We start from the raw sequence: 23,155 nt of genomic DNA on the forward strand, positions 1-23,155 counted from the left end.
ACTGGCTTGTAGAAAGCTTTCTACAGAAGGCAATCAGTTTCATCACAGATTTATTAGATACCAATTACATATTGTTTTGGTTTGAAAAGACAAGTGTTTGCTAAGGAAGGTAGGAGCCTTCCTTGAAATGGAAAATATAAACCCCCTCCCTTTGAATTATTATAATTTTTGAAATTAAGAGGTTCTTAGATAGAGATATGGGAATAGGAATAACAGTTCTTTACTAGGAAAATTTAAAAATACAAATGCAACAGTACAAACAAAACCACTGACAGAGTCAGAATACGATTTGACACCCTGTGGGTCAGGGTGTTGGCAGCAGTCCAGTTGAATGGTGGCTGCAGTCCTCCTGGAGTGGCAGATGTGGTTCTGTTGAAGCAGTGATCCTGTAGAAGGGTGTAGTTTTCTCCTGAAGGCCGAGTGGTGCTGTAGATGGGCCTGGTCTTCCTCTGGGAATTCAGTGGAGAAGACAGCTGCTCTTCTTGGAATTTAGTCGGGAAAGACTGTTCCTCTAGGAATCCAGTAGAAAAGGCTGTTTCTGTTGTTGTAATTCTCAGATTATATCTAGGTAGGAATACTTGGTTCTTCTCTCTAGGCAGATTGGATGATGTGATTTTTATCAGGCATGCAGTGACACTCAATGACCCATTAATAGAAGGTATCTCCCCAGAAGGAGGATTGGTTGTGGAAGAGATAAAGTTAACTGCCCAATTAACAGAGGATAACTACCCTACTTTTAATAGATGGTAATTGAATACACATCCAGATAAACTCGAGACATATTTAAATGATATGTCTGTAGTCAGTGACTCGCCAAACTGCAGAGCCTCACAGCAGCTGTTGCATTTTGCCTTCTGCCTTATTTTTGTGTGAGCTTTCCTATCTAAAAACCTGTTTCCAGACTCCCCTGCACAGAAATGGGGGTAGTTGAACGCAGTAGCTGATCTTTGAGTGGGCTTTTATAGAAGGTTTGTACTCCAGAGTGCCTTCCAGAGGGTGTAAACACCGAAATGCCCAATTATGTCACAGAGACCTCCCTAGTGATGTGCAGAGGGACTAAGGGCCTGCTACTCTGCTTTTGCCCTGGTCAAAACAGTCTTTATGTTGAATATGGCTGGCCCTCCTAGGTAGGAGAAGGTCTCATTCTTTGTGTTTACTGATGTGAAGACCAAAGGGATTGATTAGTTTTAAAATTTAAATACTAGAAATTTAATTTTCCTTTCATTTGCTCCTAGCCACATGTGCCAGAAGGTAAGTGGTGTGAATCTCCTTGCCATATTACTGTGATAGGACTGTGTCTCCCAACACTGCTGGGCTTTCTCAGCAGCTGAGGAGACTCTCCCATAGCAGTGGTACATTTGTATAGAAAGGGACTGTGGTCACGTAGATGTGCGTGTCATGGAAGCAAGGCAGAACACCAGGCTGCTCTCCCTTCTGCCTCGGAACAAGAGAACAGCTTTTCCCTTGACCATCCACCCAGAGGCAGTGTGTTGAGAAAAGCAGTGCTGCAGAGAAGTTGTGGAAGTGTTTGCTACCATTACACATGCAAGGCAGTCCCTTGGAGGGGCCTGTTTCCTTACCCCGAACTGAAAGAGATTCCCACTAGAGAGCTGTGAGAGAGACTGCTCATCTCTCCCTGAGTGAAAAAAATCAACCAAGAAAACCTGCTTATGTATGTGGTATGTAAATATCTCCATAAAGTAATAAACAGCCATTACAACATGGCCAAAACTGTCACATTTGTTAAAACAAAAATATTTAATATGTACCACTATTAATGGGCAAGATGTGGCTTTTGTTAAGTTACAGCACATTCTACCCTCTCTCTGAAATTTCCTTTTCAAACTAGCCTAACAGAGTGAAACAGCTCAATGAACATGTCAGTATGAAAAAAGTGTAGCCCTTTTGCATAAATTTATGGGCCACAGTCCTTGATAGTCCTTGACAGAACAACTCTTGTGATGCAAGACCAGGGTTTAAAGTTCACCAGGCAAAATAGAAGTCTTGTATTCGACTCAGACATGCTGAATTATCTGGAATATAAAACAGTTTGAAAACTTTGCTTAATCTATTTTGGGAATTTAAAGCATGCATTGAACATGGGATGAACAGTAATTCTATCCAAATTTGGTAGGGGTGGAAAAAAAGGGAAACAAGAAGATAGACACATACTTGTTTGTTTTACAGCCTTCGCAATTGCCATTGTCTTTGTTATTGTTTATTGTTGATTTTCTTAAAGCAAATCAAATTCTGCCCTACAAGAAGCCTTCCCTTTCTTCTCATGAAACTAGATCAAGAAGATACTATTCACCAAGTTGCTTGTAATTTTTATTTAAAGGGGGTAGCAGAGTGGGATGGGGCAGGAACGAGAAACTATGACTCAGAGTAATGTGGGAGCTTCCTAAATTTGGTACATTCAGCATCTCCTAAATGACTCAAGGCCACACTTCAAGTGCTGGGTCCAGCTGTGGGTCCCTCATTTCAGGAAAGACACTGAGATACTGGAGCATGTCCAGAAAAGAGCAATGGAGCTGCTGAACAGTCTGGAGAATAAATCATATGAGGAGCAGCAGAGGAAGCTGGGGGTGTTTAGCCTGGAGAAAAATAAGGGGTAGGGGGAGACCTTATCACCCCCAAAGCTGCCTGAATGGGGAGGTTCAGATTGGGCTTCATGAAGAATTTCTTCATTGAAAAGGTTGTTAAACATTGGAATGGACTGCCCAGGGACGTATGGAGTCACTGTCCCTGGAGGCATTCAAGAAATAACTGGATGTGGCACTTAGTGCCGCAGTCTAGTTGGCAAGATGGTGTTTGGTCAGACTCCGTGATCTTGGAGGTCTTTTCCAGCCTACATGGTTCTGTGGTTCTGTGTGACCCATTGTCCAGAGAAAAAGTAGTAAAAATAGACATGAAAATGGAGATGAAAGGGCACACCCCTGAGGTGATAATTGTTTTGAGAAGACAGAAGGAAAAATACACAGATCTACAGCTATGATGAGGGAAACCTATGGTTTGGACTGAACTTATGGACAGGCTGGTGGAAAGATGGAACAGGAAAACCAAGAACAGTGTGTGCAATGGCTTCCATTTACAGAAACACTAATGGCCCTCAGCATGGGTCAGTCCTTCTCTGCACATACCTGCACCCAGTATTTAAAAAAAACAACACACACACACAACCCCCCCCAAAAAAAACCCACAACACAAACCTTCTATCTATTTACTGCAGAGTGCCATTATCTACCCAGTGCTTGCAAAATGCTATTTTTTTCAGTTACACTATAATGAAAAACACCTTCCAAATCTAAAATTCCTGCTATTTAATGCTTTTTCCCTAAGAAAAACACCGACAGATAAACGTCAAGAGCTGTCGGAAAGGTAGCCAGCGTTAGCACAGGGAGGTAAGAAGCGATTGCAGAGGGCTCGGTATCCTAGCAACCTCCCTTGCAGTTGCCTAATGGTATTTTGGAAGAGCAGCGGCTCCAGGCAGGCGAAGTGAGGGAAATGGGGGGCTGGAGCGCAGCGGAGCTCCGCAGCCGGGCCTGAGCGCCCGGCACTGCCGCTTCCCGGCAGGACCAGGCAGGCGAGAGCGAGGTAACGCGGGTCCGGGCGGGCGGACAGCGCTGCGCGGGCATTTCCCCGCTGCCGTGCCCGCGCAGCCACTGCCGGGGCGCCGCGCCGCTTACCACTGCGGGGAGCTCCGGGGAGCGGCCGCTTCGCGCTCCTCAGTCCCTGCCGCGCCCTCCCCTTCCCCCCGGGACATTTTTTCCCCGCACCCTCCATGTCCGGGACGAGCCACCGCGTGCTGCGGACGGCTTCGGCCTGGGGCGGCGGCCCTCGCCCACCGCCGGGCGGCGCGGGCTGCCGGCGGCCCGGCCCGGCCCGGCTCCCCGCGGGTGGGTTGGGAGGGAGGGGCGGGTTCCCGGGGCCGCGCCGCTCCCGCACCAGGAGCGCGGCGAGCGGGCGCGCGCTGCCACGCGGCGGAGCCTCCGCTGCGGCGGGAGCGGGGTTAAAGCGGCGCGTGCCGCGAGAGCCCCGCCCCCGGCCCGCTCGCCGGCCAATGAGCGCGCGGCGGGGCGGCGCCGCTTCCGCCCCCGCTCCCGCCCCGGGGCGGCGCGCGGCGCGGCGCGGGGCGGCCGCGCGATGGGGCCGGCGGCGGCGCGGGGCGGCGGGGGCCGGGGCCTGCCCTGCGCGCGGCCAGCGGGTGCCCGCGCGCTGTCGCGCGGCTGAGCGCGCGCCGGGGCCCCGCCGGCCCGAGAGGTGAGGGGGGGCCGGGGGCGGCGGGGTCGAGGTCGGGCCTCGGGGGGCAGCGTCCCAACCGCGGGGGCGACGCGGAAGAAGGCGCCGAGGGTGCCTCCTCTCCGCGGGAACCGGGCGGGAAGAGGCGGCCGGGGCGCTCCGCGTCACCCCGGCGGCGAGAAGGGCGCCCGCGGCTGCGCGCCCGGGAAGGAGCGGCGCCGGAGCCGGGGCATCCTTGGAAAAGCGCGAGTCCCTGGGAGCCCAGCGGAGGGAGCAAGGTGCCCCCGCTGCTCCCGCCCCGCAGCGGGACTTCCTGGGCGGACGCTCGGTAGCGAGCTGCGCCGGGAGAGCCCTGCGGAGCCGCGCTTCGGCCTCGGCACTTGTTGCCGAAGGACGGCGTCAGCTTTTGGAATGAGGAAGGAGAAGCCAAATCTTCTTCCAGCTCACCGGTACTGTGGATTGTTACACGTCTCGTTTCAGTGCAGTTGTTGGCCTCCTATGCCGAAGTAGCTTACTCTGATGGTTTGTATTTTCTGGTAGAACAAACAGGAATTATTTTGGAAGAAATGCTTATAGCATTAGATATTTTAAGTGGAAAGATACGATCTGTGCTTAGTCGATAGGAAACTGCAGAGCATCACAGAAATCCTCGATGCAGACATTAGCAAATGCACAACTTGTGCATTTAGCAGCATTTCATAAGCATGTGAATATACAGAGTAGCTAGCAGTATATGTGATTTAAGGAGCAGAAAGCGTGTTTGCACAGCTAACGATGTTTTTTTCTACATTTTGGTCGAATTATTCTGATGTGTTGCTTGACTGGTAAGGATGTGGTGGTAGAGATCAATTTCATTACTAATTATGCAGCTCTCAAAGGACGTTTAAGTTGTTTCATCATGGGGCCTCAGAGATTCCCCCTTGATTCCTAAGTAAGGGATACAAGAAAGAATCAGCCTTGTATATAGGTTTAACTTAATCGAATCTTAAAGGGATTATGGAATGGTAGTGGGATAAACATGTTTAAAATTAGACTTATGTTCTGCATTCTGTAAATTTCAAAATCCCAGATTTGATGGTTACAGAGGTGGGTTTTTTTTGGGTTTTTTGTTGTTATGTTGTTTTCGGGTTGGGGTATTTCTGCTTCTTTGTTTGGTATTTTGGTTAATGTGTTTCTGTACATGTTCGTCTGAGTTTGTGTGAAAGTATTAATTTTAGAAGTGGTTGGGTTGTTTTCTTTTGGTGGTGGGGCCAAGCTCTTGCCATTTATTCATGTTTTCATATTGCATGGTTTATCCTTAAATTTCCATTGGCTTGTGGAACAGCAGGGTGAGAGCAGTAATTTAGATTAACATGTTTGAAGGCTCACTAGCAGGATGAACAGAGGCACAGTCTCACCAGAGGAGTCAGCCCCTGGTTCTGTCACTGGGGAGCCACCAGCCCCATTGCCCGGGTGTGACGTGCAGCAAGAGAAGCTCCCAGGGCTGGCTGGAACAGCCCACAAGATCGGGGGGGATAACTGCCTAGATAATATGGGTCACATGGGACGCAAGAGAAAAGCATCTTGTGACTGCACAAAATTATGGGTTGCTCCTGGGAGGGACTAAAGGAAGGTGGTTTGAGGAGGAAGTATGGGAAAACAAGAGCCTGCTCAGTTAGAAACGAGTGGCTGGTCAGTCTGTTTGACTGTGTCCTAGGCCAGATTGCCAGATTCTGTCCTCTTTCCTCATTAAGGTGCCTTTCTAGCTATTTTGCTGGGTGACAGGACTCACTCGTGTGCATACTGAGCTCTAAGTGCCAGCAACTGGAGAAGCACAGTAAGTTCTAGGGACCTCTGTGTCTGGTGTGCCAGCAGCTGGAGGGACTGGAGTGAGTCCTAAATGCCCAGCAGCCGGAGCGGGACCTGTGAGCCAGGGGCTGGTGTGTCCGCAGTGCCCGTCACTGGGGAGAGTGGAGTGCGTGGGTGCAGTCTTGGCAAGGATGCCAGCGTGTGATTGCTCGTGAGTATCACACCGGGCTAGCCAGTGAGTAGGATTAAGAGGCTTGGGAGCCGGGCTTTGAGGCAGCTGTAAGTGTGGGACAGGTACTAGTGAGATGAGAGGGTCGGCAGCTTGACAAGGAGCAGGGCTCTGGGGAGTCTGAGGATTCAGGCTGGGTTGCTGGGTAGGTTGTGTGTATGTGTGTATGCCCCAGTAGCAGGCCTTTGTCCTGGGCCACTATGGGGAGGAGCAGCATAAGGCCAGGCCATGTTTGTGTCTCCATGAACACTTGCTTTTATCTGTGCTGATCTCTGTGGTCAGCCATGTGCATATGCATCTTTGCATGCACAGCTATGGGAATACAGCCTCAGCCTGGCTGGATCTGGGCACATGGAGTTTCAGCAGCCTTGTTGTCAGTGTGCTGCCAGGTTCAGCAGCCCCTAACACAGGAAAAATAGTTTTTCTATAAGCTTGAGAATGTAGAAATTGTTGACTCATGAAACCAAATCTTAAATGACTGTTACATTGTGATAGAGTTTGAAAATATTTGTTGTTTTGATTGATGTGAACAGGGCTACCTGCATGAATATCTTAAGTATCTGTATTTATTTAAGCTTCCATGATAGAGCAGTGGAGCATAAATTAAATTCGAACCTAGCCTTTTATTGTAGGTGTTTTTTAACATAGTGTATTTTTTAACTCAAGAAGTAAAAATAGATGTTTCCTTCTCTGAATGTCATAGACTCGAAGGATCACAAAATGGTTTGAGTTGGGAGAAGGGGAATCCTCCAACCCCTTTTAAAGTGCAACCCCCTGCCATGAGCAGGGACATCTCTCATTAGATCAGGTTGCTCAAAGCCTCATCCAACCTGGCCTTAATTGTTTTGCGTGTCTTCCCCCTGACGAAATCTGTGTGTAGAAGAGAATGTCTGCAAGGAGTGGGGATGTTTATCATCTGACAACTGACCTTCCTTTTAGGCATTTTCTGATTCTTCTACTGTAATGCTGTAGTGTTTAGTTATTTTTGCTGTCAAGTTAAAAGACTCAATTTATGTGAAATATCAAGATACCATAAAAATTAAAAATTTTTCTCCTGTTTACTATTGGAGTTTATAAACATGTGCATATACACCCACACATGTTTATAGTAACCCATTCTGTTGGTATAAAATTGATAGAATGATAAGCAGATTCTTTTAGATTGAAAACTGTAACTAGAGGGCATTTTGTATCAAATATGAAGTACAGCTACTACCTGCCCTGAGAAATCCTCTTTGTGTGTGAAGTACTGCCAGATCAGCTTCTGATTTCCAATGTGATGGGTGCACTTTTTTCATTTTTCTGCACATACAATTTTTTTTATAGAATTCAGTTGTACATAATTTCATACTTAAATGAGCAGCAATTATTTTCAAGTTATTTTCATTTTTTTCTCTCCTAGCAGGAGTAATTTTAACAGCTGTTGGAGCAGATAACTGAAATTCTATGGCAGAGAGATACCTATTATTGAAAAGTAGAACAGTGAAAACCTTTTTTTCTAGAAGGTGGTGTAGGTACCCTGTGGGCATGCATGGGTTTGTATATTTCCCCACTTTGAGTATAACAAAAGGAGGCATTGTTTTATTTTGACCATCTCCTTGTGTGTATTGCAAATTTTGAGGGGACTTTGTGGTGATAAGTGAGGAAAGCAAAAACAAAAAAATAATCTTAGTACAGCAGATCCTTTGTATTGTCATAGGCTGCTTGTATGCATGGCTTTTTGGTAAAGGTTTTGGGAGTTTTGCTTTTTTTTGGGGTATCTGATCAAAATACTCACATTTTCTTCTCAATTTAGTGATGTACAAGACAATAGAAATAAACCTGTAAACCAAGTAATTTTTTCAAGGCCTGGGTCACAAATGATTATACAGTCAGTTTTTTATTTTGTGACGTAATTTCTAAAGGCAATCACTTGTCTCTACCAAGATGTAGTACTGAATTTAGGGAAGTCAATGTGCAATTTAAAAAATTGCTTAATGTGCTTGTTCATATTAAAGAACTACAGCTCCTCATCAACCACAGTTATAATAATTTTTGAATATATGTATATATGTATATACACCCTTATATGCATCCTGTACATTTCTTGATTTTTATTTTGTGCTTTGATTTGTGTTTTCAATTTTCTTTCCTTTTTCTAGCAGTGTGGAAAGAAAAGCAGTACCACACGTGAGAGCTGCTTCACTCCCAAATGTTCTCGATCTGCATGCATACAGTAAATCTGATGGATTTCTGAAAGTGCCAATCTAACAGCATGCACACACATGTTCCATCCTTTGCTCTCCCTTCAGGAGAGCAGAGGAACAGACAGAAAGTTAGAATTTGGAGTGTGTGTTGCTGCACAGTGATTCATACAGCTTGTTTGGGACACGCTGTTTCCAATACACTGCCCAGGCCGGGAGAGGACGGAGTGCAGGCTAAATGAGTTGTTGTGCTGCTGCAGCTCTTCTCTGATCAATGATTTTCATCGATGCTCTCTGCAGTCCATAGTTTTCTTTTTTGGGCTCTCTCATGAACTAAATTGGGTTCTGCTCACAGTCATTAATAATGATCCTAATGGAGGGAACATCATTGACTTGTTTGTAAGGCTTTGGCTTGAATTCAGTGTGTATTTAACAGTCAATGTTTTTGTAGTTTAGTCATGAGTTATTAGAAAATAGCTCAACTCTTTCCAAAGATCAAAAACGCTCAAAAACTTGAAACTGGTTTTCAAGTGTTTAATATGTTGAAATTTACACTCATTTTTGATGCATAGAACTCCCTTTATGCAGGCATAGCTGCTGATTTGGTTTAATAAAAATGATCAGCCAGGTCCTGTAGTTTTTGAGGAGCAAGGGTGTGGCTGATACAAAGTGGTTTTTTTATTACTGCAATACAGTTTTAGAAGTGTAGAAGAGGCTTCAAGGCTGATGTACTTTCTTCTTCTCTTCCTTTGAAAAATTAGTGTTTCTATATGAAAATTCAGATGTTGTCTTACTCTTTTTTCTCAAAGTCAGTAATAATTCCTAAAAGTATAAGGACAACTGCCCTATTTTGGGAGTAGATATGCTTTTATAACTCTTCGAAATCTGCTTGTGATTGACATATGTTAAGAATTTTTGTAATATACGTTTGGCCGGAGTTTTAAGAATATCTTGTGACCATATTGTATCTTGACCTGTAGATTGCCATTGATGGTCATCTTTTAGCTTCATAAAAGATTTAGGTATTACATTTTAAAGTTCAGTTTTGTAGGCTGAAGAGGATAAAAAAGTTTTATAAAGCTACTGCACTTCAGTGTATACATTCTTGTTTAAATGTTGTATAAATGTGATTAGTAGGTATTTTCTGTGCAGCCACTATCAATGAATATACAATTTCATACTGATATTTGCATTGCTCTTGCACTTAAATTTCTGTGCAAGCCCGAGGGAGCTGAAACTGAGCTAGGACTGAGTTCTTTGCTTTCAGAGATTTAGTCCTCAATTTCTTCCTATAGTTTTAGATTTTATTTCTATGTTAAGTCTAATGTATTTTTCATTTGGTTTTGACAGTGTCTCACCTTCAGGAGATGGCCTCTTCTAAATCTTTGGTGAACTTTCTAACCTTCACTTTTGGCTCAGCAATAGGATTTTTTGTCTGCTATCTTCTGTTTAACATTATCCTAGAAGAACAGGTTCAGATCCAGCCTCATGTTCTTCACAATGATCCACATGGGCAACACTCTGCAGATACTGACAACAATCAGCTGCAAGGACAAATGGATTTCAATGCAGATGTTGGACAGCATAAAGGTATTTTGTTACACCTGGCTGATTAGCAAATGTCCTCCCCTTTCATGCATTGCAAAACATTGCTTCTTCACTGCGAAGTTTCCTCATGTTCAGGTTACATCTAAATAACTTTTTTCTCCTGAGGTCTACTGAATGGTGGTTTTCTTTGTTTACATTTTTATTACAGTAGTATTTTTTTTTTTTCCTTAGAGTCCAACTGTTTGTCCAGCTTCTGTATCCAGACATGTCTGGAGCATTAACTTCTCAAATGAGCTATTGACACCAAATGGTAGTTTTGCTAAGCAGATATCTTTGCTAGCATTGTAGATGTGGCTGGGTTGCTTTTTATCTTAACAAGCTAATTTTTGACCGCTTCTAACTTTTGATCTAGCCTCTAAGATAAAGCTAAAATTTTTTTTTTTTTTAATTGCTTCTTGGTATGATTAGTAAAACACAGAATTGAAGCAGGGGTGCAAAGGGAGTCACTGTGGGCATGATTTGCTAAGCTGATTACACAGCAGTCCAGGCACAGATTGCTGTTTGTAGTCAAAACCAGAGAAATTCTCTTGCACTCTGGTTATTTTTCCAGAGAAGGCAGACCCATCCAATACTTCAGAAATGCTTTTTCATTTTATATATTTCATTAAATGAGTTCATTCTAAATACTAAATACAGAGAATTGTTTGAGTAGGCACAGCTTGGATGAGAAAAATTGCACTGCAATGCATTTGCTGAAGATGTTAGTAAGTAGCTTGTTATTTAGACATATTTAAACTCCAAACGTTGTAAAATGAGTGTGTGAGTGTTTCACATCTAGTTGTAGAACTTTGTTAGAGAGAAATCTGATCTATAGTTGCATAAAGTGTAAGCAGGAATATTTTAGTATCAGTTATGCAGATTTCACTGGCCATGAAATATTCTTTTACATGAGTTAAAATATTTCTGTATGTATCAAGTGAAAATGTTTCTTTGAGAGCAAGTAATGCTTTGAAAAACATTGTTTCACACCTCTGATAACTGTCTTTATTCTGCTGGATTGGTGCAAATAAAAACATGTTATCAACAGTAACAGTAGTTTCATAGTATCCTAAATTATGTAATCTGATACATTATTTCTGGTTTACCATTTGCTTTATTCTTAAAACATATTTTGCTTGTTTAGAAATATTCATTAGGCTTTGTTAACATGAATAAAAGAGCTTATTAGCTTTTTGACCTTTCTGTGTTGTAATAATTAAGTTGTATTCATTGTGAATGGCAAAATTACTCTGTTTTAAAATTTTCATTAGTCTTCCAAGACCATAAAGATGTTGCCTCTAAGCAGTTTTTATGTAGAAATCAAGGTTTGCTAAAGCCACACTTTCATTAACAGACACCCATTTTGATATGACTCATACACTCTCCTTTATCTTGTGAAATTGAAACAGCTTTAAGAATTTTAATCTTTGAGAGTGAGTCTTGCTTATTTCCTTCCAGAATCTATCATGGTCTTCATCAACTGTTACATTTGGAAGCAAAAGCCTCTTTTCTGTCTGCATGTCTTTTCTATCTAGAAATAGTATCTGAGGAGGGGGGAGGTTGCTGTTAGTTTGTTTGGCAATCATGTCTAATATGGTTTTACAACTTTCCTCTTTTTTTAGATGAGGATAAAAATATTGCAGAAGGACTGTATCACAAGGTGAAAATACTGTGTTGGGTAATGACTGGACCTCAAAATCTAGAAAAGAAAGCCAAGCATGTTAAGGCCACTTGGGCCCAACGCTGTAATAAAGTACTTTTTATGAGCTCTGAGGAAAATAAAGACTTCCCAGCTGTGGGCCTAGAAACCAAAGAAGGCAGGGACCAACTCTACTGGAAGACTATTAAAGCTTTTCAATATGTATATGACCATTATTTTGATGATGCTGATTGGTTTATGAAAGCAGATGATGATACATATGTTATACTGGACAATTTGAGATGGCTTCTTTCAAAATACAGTCCTGAACAACCAATCTACTTTGGAAGAAGGTTTAAGCCTTATGTGAAGCAGGGCTACATGAGTGGAGGAGCAGGATATGTTCTGAGCAAAGAAGCTCTGAAGAGATTTGTTGCTGCATTTAAAACGAACAAATGCACTCACAGTTCCTCTGTTGAAGATCTGGCACTAGGAAAATGCATGGAGATCATCAATGTGGAAGCAGGGGATTCTAGGGATACAAGTGGTAGAGAAACCTTTCATCCATTTGTTCCAGAACATCACTTAATCAGAGGATACCTACCAAAAACATTCTGGTACTGGAATTACAATTACTATCCTGCTGTAGAGGTAAGTCCTGAGGAACCTGGTATCCATTTTGTCAAGTGCATCTTATGATGTGTGCGAGCGTGTGATGTGTGAATTAGAATTAGGTGACAGAATTCAAAAACAGAATTTGGATTTTTTTACATATTAAAGCTGAAAAAGAGTCTGGTTCTTCAGTAGTTTTTTTTTTCATTGTAAAGCAGCAATCTATTTTTATACTTGTATTCAGCAGCTAAAGCATTTCTGTAGCTTAAACCAGCTGTATGATACTGTATTTAGTGTGTCAGGAGGCAGCAGCTCTAGCTAAGGCTGCAGTGCATGGGCAGCTGAGCTGTGGACAGTTCCATCTGTAACTGATTCAGAATGGAAGTTGCCTGTGCTTGGATAGAGACTACTTCATCTGGTAACAAAGTCAAGCTATATTGATCAAACTTCATAAGTATTGAAAGAATGACAGGTAATAGCAATTGTTCTCTTTAGTGTCTTTAAATATTTCATCTTAGTTCCAGTTGGATTTGAAATATTAGCAATTCTGTGATCAAAGCTGCTGAAAAAAGAAACCCCAAAACTGTGCTCCAGGAAAGTGTTCTCAAATTTGAGCTACAAAATATAAGTTGTGACAAACGTGTTAACAATGATCCTGTAGCTCTTAATAATGTCAATGAAATGAAGACATTTAAAACAAAATTCTGCAATTACTTGTAACAACTTTCTATCAGTAGGAAGTTAGATTCTGACAATACTCCAAACTGTATAATATGTCAACACAAACAGGTGCAGGTACAGTCACATTTTGCTTATACATTCCGTCTGTATGCTGACATAAGTAACAGGCATTTATTGTTTCATATATAAATGTTACTCATTTACACCTGCTTGCTGCTTCTTGGTGCTGTTTAAAGACAAGCATCAAAAATTAAGTATAGAAAAGCAGAAAACCTCTGACGTTAATGAGGGCAGCTAGTTTTTTCACTGGCTTGATCACAGAAGCAAGAGATTTTGTCAGCTTCATTTTGGAAAGATGCCTTGGCAGATATGTCTGGTACATTTTGCTTGCCTAACATTAACTTTTGAAGTATACATATGACTTACAGTAGTGAATTTCTTACCATTAAATGAAGTATTTATTTGAATTCTCCCCAGATCTTTAATCCAGGGCATGCTTTGCAATTCTTGCTGATTGTTTTGCTTTGTTTTGTGTTTCAGGGTCCTGGATGCTGCTCCGATCTAGCAGTTTCATTCCACTATGTTGACTCTGTGACTATGTATCATTTGGAATATTTGATTTATCATCTTCGTCCATATGGGTATTTGTATAGGTATAATCCTGATTCATCAAAGAATTCAGAAGAGCAGAGCAAAAATGAAGCACTGGAGAATAATCAAAAGCTAAAGCAAAAAACTTCTGAGAGCTAATTGGACTTGGAAAAAACCAAAAAGAAGCCAGTACAATGAGTAAGAGTCTCCTCAAACGTGTGCATGAAGCTTGTGGACTGAAATTACTCCTGGCAATTTTTATTTCAAAAATCAAGTTGTCACTGTGTGTACAAGAGTCTGGTGTTGGCTCTGACTGCTTGGGATAGTGTGACCTTGCAGCCCTGCCCATGAAGATTTGGGGCCCTAAAGCTGTGAAATTGGAGGTTGCTCTGGTACAATAATATTTGGGAGAATTTGTATGAAAACCATAAGTGGACACGTTCACAGATGATCGTACTCTATTTCTGTTCCGTTTTCTGTTCTCCTCTATTTCCTTTCCATTAAGTCAGTTCTAATATTAGAAATTGGATGCTGCCCAGTCAAACTGACCACAATGGCTTTCTGAAGTATTCTCAACATTTTGAAGTTATGTTGTGTACCTTGCCCTAAAAGTAAGGCAGGGACACGGAATTAGATTCTCCAATCTGCTTTGCCTTAACAACAGAGTGGCAGAATTTCACCCACAAGATTAATCTGAATTGTTTCAGAAACAAAATTCACTACTATGAATTACTTATAAAGTTTTAAATTCTGTTGTGCAAAACAATATGAAGTTTTGGGGAGGAATACTCTTTTGGAGAGTAACCATTTTTGGAGAGTAACCAGAAATAGTTGCTGCTTATATTGCTGGGTTCATACAAGCTGCTTACATATTTGCCTGTGGCTTTTTTTTTTCTTTTTTTTTTTTTTTTTTTTTCTTTTATTAACTTTTCCCACCTGCCACATAAACCAGGAACACTATTATCTTAGTGAAGTTGCATTGTAACAACTTGGTTTCAGCCACTATTATAATTAGTTTGTTTCCATTTTAATTTTCTCTAGAGGTTAAAATTTTCAGATACAGAAATGTCCTATTTTAAACTGCACCAAAGCCAGTTTATTTGGTTGAAGTACTTAATTTCACTTTTCTGAACATTTTTTTTCTTCCACTTTAAATTTTTTTTCTGTATCTGCTTCTTGTTACCCTTTTCAGCACAAAATGTTAAATGATCCTTTTTTCACTATTTTTGAACTGTGTAGTTATTCAGGTGAGCAAGCCTGAATGCAGGAATCTCTCAAAGTGCATTAATTTTCTCCACTACTTCGTAAGTATCTCTGCCTTTTAACTGGAAACACTTTCTAGGTGTGGGACAAAATAGGTGTTTTAATTACTGATTTTTTTCAGAGGTCGAATATATGTTTTATAGAGTTAATTTAAAACTTTCCGGTTTTCTCCTTTTCAAATTGAGTGAATAGCAGTATGGGGAATGGGATTAAGTGTGACATGTAGTGTTTTATTCCACACTTGAACAGAAGTTTCTTCATCTTTTTGTTATTTGTCACCTTCATCATATTGATGAATTTGGACATAACCTAATTACCTCCAGTCTTGGTTTTGAAAAGGGCACATAGTGGTAGCAGACAGCTTTATTTACTACTGCTGGTCCTTCAGGATGTTCCTGGAAGATGATATTACCATAAGGTACTGGAATTTTTTTTTTCCAAAGGTAGTTCTAGTACAGATTGGAGTTCTTTCTGTTGTCCAATAGTAAAGCTATTACTTTCTTTCTAATCATTGCTCTGCAGCACAGTGGTTATTACTGAAACAGCACATGGTGTTGAAATACTGCATACATCCTCTCTGCCTGAACATAGGCTGAGTTCATCTATCAAGTATTGGTTAAATAGTTCCTGCAGGGTTAAATCTGTTGGTCTTTATGAGCAGCACTGTTCTGAAGTGCTGTTAGGGACACAAACTTTATTTTATGTTAATTGGCTTAAGTAGAACATTATAACGGCATTGGTTTAAGAAAGGAAAGTCTCCAGTTTGCTGTAGTCAGAGGGATGCTTGTCCAGAGGACAATGGATGTTAATATGCTGAAAGGTGCTTCCTTCTGTGAGCTAAGTGTTTATCCCACATGCAGCACAAACCAATTGTATTGTGAAATCCATATGGAATTGATAAGTCCAATGGCATTGTTCAAACAAACAGTTAAAATATTCAGGAATACTTAAGGAAGTTACAAAATGAAATTGAGATCCCAACCTAATCTCCTTGTAAATTCAGCCCATGTAAAAGATCTGTTGAGCTGCTGTACAGTTCCTGTATTTCTGCTTTCTTCTTCAGTTCATCCATGGGGATTTAAAGATTTTCTACCACAACAGGCAGAACTAATCCTGCATATTTTCTGCAGATTTGTGTTGTATGTTTGCCCTGTGCTGTCCTGTGAAGCATTTCCTTGTCATGTTCCTTACTGTCCTGACTATCCTGTCTCTGGCTTTCCAGTTTCATCCAGCATAAGTCTCAGGTGGACAGGAGGAAGCAAGGTATTTGAGCTTCACACAGGTTGTTTGCTGGGATAACAAGGTAAACCAGGTCACTGCTGAGGGTGAGGCCTTTTCTCAGCAGCAGTTCTAGTTCTTTTTGGCTGCCCAGCTGAGGCTTGTGGGTTTAGCAGAGCAGAGTGGGAATATCCCCTTCCACAAAATGTGCAGGACCGCAGAGAGACTGGAAAAATAAAGGAGCAAGTTCTCTTTCTGAAGGGGATAAGGCTAAGGACATACTACCTTGTGATAAATTGGTGGCCTGCCTGGAGAAGTAAGTCGCCTTTTCTTCAAATGTCAGTTCTTTGTTTTAAAGTGTCCTTGTGCATAGGCCTCTGAATCTATTTCTTTTGCCTTCATAACAGCACTGCAAAGAATTATTTTTCTTTCCAGACAAGCTAGAAAAGTATCAGGTTTTATATTCTGTGATTATAACAGAGAGCTATTGTTCTCTGTTGAATTGTATTGCCATAACCATGAGCTGATACCTCTGAAATAATTGGTTTCTATCTCACTGCCTTCAGAAGCCTCAATGGACAAGGTTGGAATGTGAACAGTATAATTTTCACATACAATATTACACTAATATTAGTAAGTCTGCTATTTCACTCTCTGGTCTTTGTGCTTTGAGAAAGTATTTATTGAGTTTGAGAATTTTTGCAGCCCAAGGAGATGGAGAGACTTCCTGAGGCACAGCAGCATGGGCTTATTTAGGCTGTGTAGATTATTTCTCTGTGGTTTGGTTTCTAAAAGAGGTTTCTTAATTTTAGAAAACCTAAACGCTTTCATTGGCACCATAGTGATTTAAATTACCCATCTAAAAATTTTGAACTATTTTCTTGAAATTACTAGTCAGTGGATGTGGGAGTATCCCCATGTGTGACAGTGACATTTTAAACTTGTGGTTAAATGTGATTTCACTTCAGAAAGTTGTTCATGTGGTTTCACTTCAGAAAGATTGACAATGGCAAGAAGTTACTTTCTGATCACTAGTCTTAATCAGAGAAGAGAATTAATCTTTGTTTGCAGAAAAATACCAGCTTTAATCTTCTTCCACTCCCAAATAATTTTTGCAGTCTGTATTTGTGTTATTTAAGATGTTACACGCTGTCCATCATTTTGTGGAAGCTCTTTTCACAGTACTTTTGCCTTTAAGGACACTTTGTTTTGCTTTGGTAGGGATGTATATTAAAAATCACTTTTTCTTCAGCTATTACCATTTGATCTGTTCTGCTTGCAGAAGTATAAATGTCAGTATTTGAGTAGCAGATAGACCTCTTATAAATGCTTTGTTATCTGAGCAGGGTGTTTTGTCTTTGTATGACAGAAAAGTGTGGGTTATTTCTCTGCTGTACCTATTACTGATGCTGATAGTGCACGCACAGATAAAATAGAGCCCTCAATACAGGACCACTGGGAAAGGCAGTTTTTGTCCTTTTTCTGTCCAGAAATCTTCTGTGGAACTCCAAAAGTGTAATTTGCTTTGTTTTACCATATTGTATTTAAAATACTCCACAAATGTTATTAATAGTGTAAAAGAACTGAATATTGCTGCTGGACAGTATGCTCCACTTAAAACCTGTGAATGTTTCACTTTGCAATTATAGGTAGTTGTGTTCCTAATGACAGATAAAAGTTGGTGATTTGTCTGGAATGGTCACCATAAGGATTTGTTTCTTAAATACCTTCTTTGAAGTGCCTTTGACCAATTTTTAGCATCAAAATTAAGTTGAGAATTGAATAAATAAAATAAGTTATCTCATACACAGTTCATGTCTGTCTTCATTTACACCTTCTGCATGCTAGTGGTGTTGCATAGCAGCAGTTTAGTCTAATAAAAATATTCTTACTTTTTCTCTAGGGTGAGTACAGGAAATTCAAAAAGCTTTTCTCACTTGTTATGATTCTATGATTCTATATTTATGTTATTAACAAAACAGTAAGCTACCCAGAAAACAAAGATAATAGATTTTTAAAGTGTGAAATGTTTAAGTGCTAGTACCAGATTCATATAAGCAGGCAGCTGTTGCTGCATTGTCCTGATTCTTCAGTGTCTCCATGTTATTACAGATTCTTAGTGAACTGACTACAACTGATACCTCGGAAATAAAGCAAAACTGTCTAAAATTAACCACCTTGTTAAAAAAAAAAAGGATTTATTCTTTCAGGGAACCTCTTCTTTCTGAAAAAAAGACCTGTTAAAATTTAAAAGTTGTGCTTTCTAACCTAAATGTGCAGAACAGCATTCAGAGGTGGAAGTGCTGGCACATGGACTGCTGGGAGGTGTCTTTACATCTGGAGCTCTGGCTGTTGGACGAGGTGTTGGCAGAAGCACAGTACAGCTGTGTGTCATTACCTTAAGTACTGTAATAGACCCTGCTAATACTATTACCTGGATTAATTAACTGTTCCATTTGAAAGTGCAGGAAACGGGTGATACCCAGTTTAACTGAGCTCAAAAGCTGGGATATTTAAGGGAACAAGAGCCAATTGAACAGACCATAAAAGCTTCTGTCAAGTTTCAGACGAAGGTTATGCTTTTATGTGATGGCGCTGCTGTAATTTACAAATTGTCAGGATCAGGCTGCATCCAGCACATTGCAGGATAATGAAAATGCTGGACCAAAGCAAAAGCTACATCTGCTACACTGGATAAAAACTGTTTCATAAGTGTGGGTTTGCTTTGCTTGCTTTTTGGACTTTTAAAAAAAATTACTATATAACAGACTCACCCATTTGTTTACCAGAAGTTGTAGGCACAGTGAAATGTCCATAAATGATGTAAGCTCTCGTAGCCAGCCCACAGTAAGCTTCCCTTGCTCAAGGGAATTTTCCTAGAGCTCTTCCCTGTCCACTAGTGCCAACTAAATAAGTAAGTTAAACATTTTACACCCAGGAACTGCTAAGTTTCTTCTAAGCTGCAGGAAAGATGAGCCTTGGTATTGCTCATTCCAACACTTGCTCCTGAATGTTTAGCAGTATTCCTTCTTTCTGACAATGTTTCACCTTAATGAAGCCCTTCTATGGGTTCCTGAAATTTGGTGGTGAGGAGCTTTGTCTGACTTACATGAGGAGTAAGTGAGAAAATCGGAGCTCTGCAGTGAACATTTTCATTGTTACACATGTATATATACATTTAAGACAGACTTGGGAAAACAGATGGATTGTCGGATCTCACTTCTAGATTAGGGTGATGTTTGGTATTTTTAAAGCAAAAGTGTCTATTTAATTCAGAAATGTAGCCTGAGGTCTTAGTTTTTTTCAGCTTTCTAATACATAGTCCTTCAAGACTTCTTAAAATGCCAATAAAATTAAACAATAAAGATGTTTTTGTCACTGGTTAGTAAAAAGAATGTTGGAGGGAGGCTAATTCTGTGTTTGTTTTTATTAACACTGGAATTTGGACCCAGTGTGGTTTTGAGCTGTGCCGCACACACTCTCCTTTTAATGCTTCTTTTCAGACTTCTTCAGCCCTCTGTTCTATTCTGGATAATGCTCCTGCTTTGTTGCAATAATACAGGACAAGTATAGTCCCTTTTTTCCTTCCTTCCCCAAAGATGCTCTTCTGCATGCTTTCCTTTATTTAGGAAGGTTGAAGCCTCAAGTTCTGGAGTCTGCACTGTACTGACCAAAGCATCATCCAGTTCTGTGTTACGCACCTGTGAGGATAAGAAAGTGTCAATTCTTTTGCCATAGCTTAGGTGTTCCCTTCTTTGGAAGTGTGATTTGTCTTTTAAACATTCCCATCTTTTACCCTTTTTAGCTTCCTTTTTCTGTCAATGGTTGCACCATTTGATCTGCCAAGTGCTGTTTGAGGAGTACATGGCACTAGTGGGAGCTGAAGGCCTTGTATGATCCCACAAGACAGACCTGTCTGCAGTAAACTTACTGACTTACAGCAGGTTTTAAAGTCAGCCTAAAGCAAATCGCTTCCAAAGCAAGAGTTGGAACCAGGTTTTATCACTTAGTGCTTAAAATACTTCTCGGTTTGGTAGGATGGACAGGTGGACTGGCTGGGGATTCCAGCAGCCAGTTGCGCTAAAGAAGCATGAAAAATCTTTTCCTTGGGAAGAGGGAATTATTTGTGGCAATGTTATCTGGAAAGGAACACATGCTTTCCAACTATCTTCCAAGCGTTGCTGAAGTTGCTATCTTATTTTTCACTTTTGCACAGAGGTGAAGAGTCTTAGAAAGATGACTACATGGCAATAGTAGGTTTCAAATTCACATCTGAATAGAGATGGACGTTTCACAGGGGTGTTTGTTACATCGAAAGTTGATGTGAGCAGCTTACTTATTTCATGTAAACTTTGCTTTACTTGAGGAGGTGTGTAAGTGTGCAGTACTGTTCTTCAGTTGTACAGCACCAAACTGTGATGTCTGTGAACCCACCACTTTGGCATCTTGAAGTCAAAAAGGCTGTTTTGCTTCTTGGGCTTTCTAATGTGGCTTCCAGCAACTCCTTGGCACCTTCTCATTCCCCTCCTAGGATAAAATTCTAAGTGACTGCAAGGAAAGGAGCTTTTTCAATAGCTTCAGTCACCTAAAGAGCCATATCAGCCTTCTCGTGCTGCTACTTCCCAGTTCCACCCCGTGCTTTTGGTGTTCCCCAACAGAGCTGGTTCCCGCATGGTCTCAGGGAGTCAAGGTTTTGACTCTTCCTCCTCTGTCAAAGAAATGCTAAAAAAGACTTAGGAATTAATGTGCATTAGTACCATGCACCTTTAAAACCTTGGACTATGATTTTTGTTGTTTTTTTTCTTTCACTGTCCCACATGAGTTCTAACTGGGAATCACTCAAATGTTGTACTGTTAAGTGCTGGCTTCCTGCTTCCTGCCCCTGGAGATGGCAAGCATAAGATTTAACAAAAATGTTAACTTAGGGCCAAGTGAGTATTTGGCAGAAATCAAAACAAATAGATGTGTCTCTAATTAATTTTTTTTAATGCATGTTTCTTTCAATCTAGTTACTCTAAATGTGGGAGTACTGTCTCCAACTATTTCTCAAGTGGAGGATGTGGCTGTAAACGAGCCTATATTCTTCCTAGATTTGTAATCCAGATGAGCAGTCTTCAGGGATTAATCCCAAATCAACTGAAAATCACACCCGAGGGTCTGAAATTTTTCCTGGCACAGGAGAGTGCTTCACCAGCATTTGACCATTTAGCATTGAAAACAGCAGGTTTCACATATTCCACTGTAGGATCTGTTGAAATCATAGCTGAAATATGGTAAATGTTTCAAGGACAGGTAGGGTAATCAAGTCTAAAACAAATTTTCAAACATCATTTAGAAAAGCAAACTGGTATTCAGAAGCTGGCAATGTTTCCCTGGGGACAATGAAGCCTTTGTTCCTATTCCTGACCAATGTTACTCAGGTTTTTTGTTTTTTTTTTTTTCAGAGAATAGGCGGTGTCTGTTTACCCAGGTTAAAACATCATTTGTCAGTCTAATCAACAGCATCCTGCTTTTAAACTATTTCCCTGTCGACCAGCTTGGGCTCTATGCACCTTTTCTTTGCCAGCTTCCAAAGCTGCATTTCATATATCTTGTTCAGACTCATTCAAGGAAATATTTCCCAAAGACACTGGACATGTCTTCTTTTTGGGTAAGCTTCATGATGTCTAAATACAGAAACTGTCTTATCAAACATAGAAGTTGTCTTATCAAATGTAGGTCTGAATATGCACAAATTGGTACTGTTCCCAGTGGGAGAAGTCTAATGCATCAGCTCTATCTTCTTGCTATATATACAAAAGTAACGTTTGAGTCTCATTAGTAATTGTACAACTACTAGTACTTTATTCAGGAGAATAAGTTAGATTCACAGAGCCTTGATTATTTAATAAAAACCTATTGTAATTGCACAAAATTCCCAGTTGTGCCAGTCCATGTGTTGGCCAGCACTTATTCAAGAAGTGTCAGCAATACCAACTGAGAACCAGAGCCTTACAGATGTGTGGTGGCTCTCTGGTTTGATCTGGTCTTTGCAGCAAACAGTTTCGGTGTTGCTGAATTATTTTTGTTTGTTTCATTTTGTGAGTCAGAGTTGTAGATTTTACCCATATTTTAAAAGCAAAAACTTTCTAAAAGATCCATAGGTACTGGTGGTGAGCTGCCACCATGAAGTCTCAGTCCTTGTGAGGCTCAAATAAGAGGAGGGAGTATGGGTTTCTCTTACATGTAGCATCTAGGAATTTTATTTCTCACATCAGGGCAAAATGAGGAAACTATTACAAATGTTTAACAGTATGAAAGAATGGTTGGAAAAAATTTGCTGTGTCCTATTAGCCACACATATTTGTGGGCTAGATATCTGGGCCCAGGAGAGACTGAGAAAGCTGTTGCAGCATATAAATGAACCACAAACATTAGGAGGTTTCCTATGGCTTTTGCAGTTAAGCAAAGGTTAATTACACGTGTTCAGCTGGACCACCTAGTCCTTTGACTTTTAAATATATAATTGTGTGTATGCAGGAGTATTGTTTCTAAGATGAGCATAAGCTAAGAAAATGCTGGTATGAGGAATGTGCATGTCCCATGATAGTTATCAGTCAGTAGTGGAGTGACTCTAAAATGACTGAAGAGAGGACAATCCCTTTTGATTTTACTCTTTTGTAATATGCTTGAATGGCTGAACTCCAAAATGTTTCAGCAGGAGCACCTCATCAAGGGAACACCTTCACAGTGTGTTTTCTGCACAGCTTCTTGCTTCCTGCTGCCAGTCAGCACATTCTGTATTTAATACCTGCCTGACCCCTCCCCCTGACTGCTCTCGGAGCTTTGGACTATTCAACAGGGTCAGGTTTGAGGATGAAACTCACTTCCCTTGGATATTTGCCTGTGTGCAGGAGTATAGAAGTTTGAGTAATGCAACCTGACCTTGTAGTTTACTCTCCTTTGAGAGGGAATCCTGAACGGATGATTTCTGTGGTCTTTTCCTACCTGAATTATCCTACAATCCTAAAAATGTCTTGTCAGCTTTGCACGTTTTGTGCCTCCATGTTTTACCTTCAGCTCCTCCGTGTCTTTTCTTGTTAGTCCCTGCTGCTGCTTTGTATTCAGCTCCCTTCTGCAGCCCAC

The 23,155-nt window shown here is 41.0% G+C and overlaps 1 protein-coding gene and 1 long non-coding RNA gene across 4 annotated transcripts; one reads left to right on the top strand and one right to left on the bottom strand.

Annotated features, from left to right (window-relative positions):
• Positions 1–204: 204 nt before the first annotated feature.
• Positions 205–3,815, bottom strand: LOC140682615 (uncharacterized). Its single transcript, XR_012054520.1, has 2 exons — positions 3,777–3,815; positions 205–2,033 (listed from the first exon to the last, which is right to left on the bottom strand). It is a non-coding gene; the product is annotated as an uncharacterized lncRNA (long non-coding RNA).
• C1GALT1 (core 1 synthase, glycoprotein-N-acetylgalactosamine 3-beta-galactosyltransferase 1) lies at positions 3,466–17,836 on the top strand. 3 transcript variants are annotated; one of them, XM_072925551.1, is made up of 4 exons: positions 3,466–3,594; positions 9,790–10,029; positions 11,649–12,316; positions 13,499–17,836. In XM_072925551.1, the coding sequence occupies exons 2-4, from the start codon at positions 9,807–9,809 to the stop codon at positions 13,706–13,708; spliced, it is 1,101 nt and encodes a 366-aa protein (XP_072781652.1). In that variant the 5' UTR covers positions 3,466–3,594; positions 9,790–9,806; the 3' UTR covers positions 13,709–17,836. The 3 variants fall into 3 exon arrangements, with proteins under 3 accessions (XP_072781652.1, XP_072781654.1, XP_072781653.1); XM_072925553.1 differs by lacking the exon at positions 3,466–3,594 and adding an exon at positions 4,129–4,260; XM_072925552.1 differs by lacking the exon at positions 3,466–3,594 and adding an exon at positions 4,337–4,688.
• The last annotated feature ends 5,319 nt before the right edge of the window (positions 17,837–23,155 follow it).

The sequence above is a fragment of the Taeniopygia guttata genome, chromosome 2 (genome assembly GCF_048771995.1).
Source record: "Taeniopygia guttata chromosome 2, bTaeGut7.mat, whole genome shotgun sequence".
Taxonomy (NCBI): Eukaryota; Metazoa; Chordata; class Aves; order Passeriformes; family Estrildidae; genus Taeniopygia; species Taeniopygia guttata.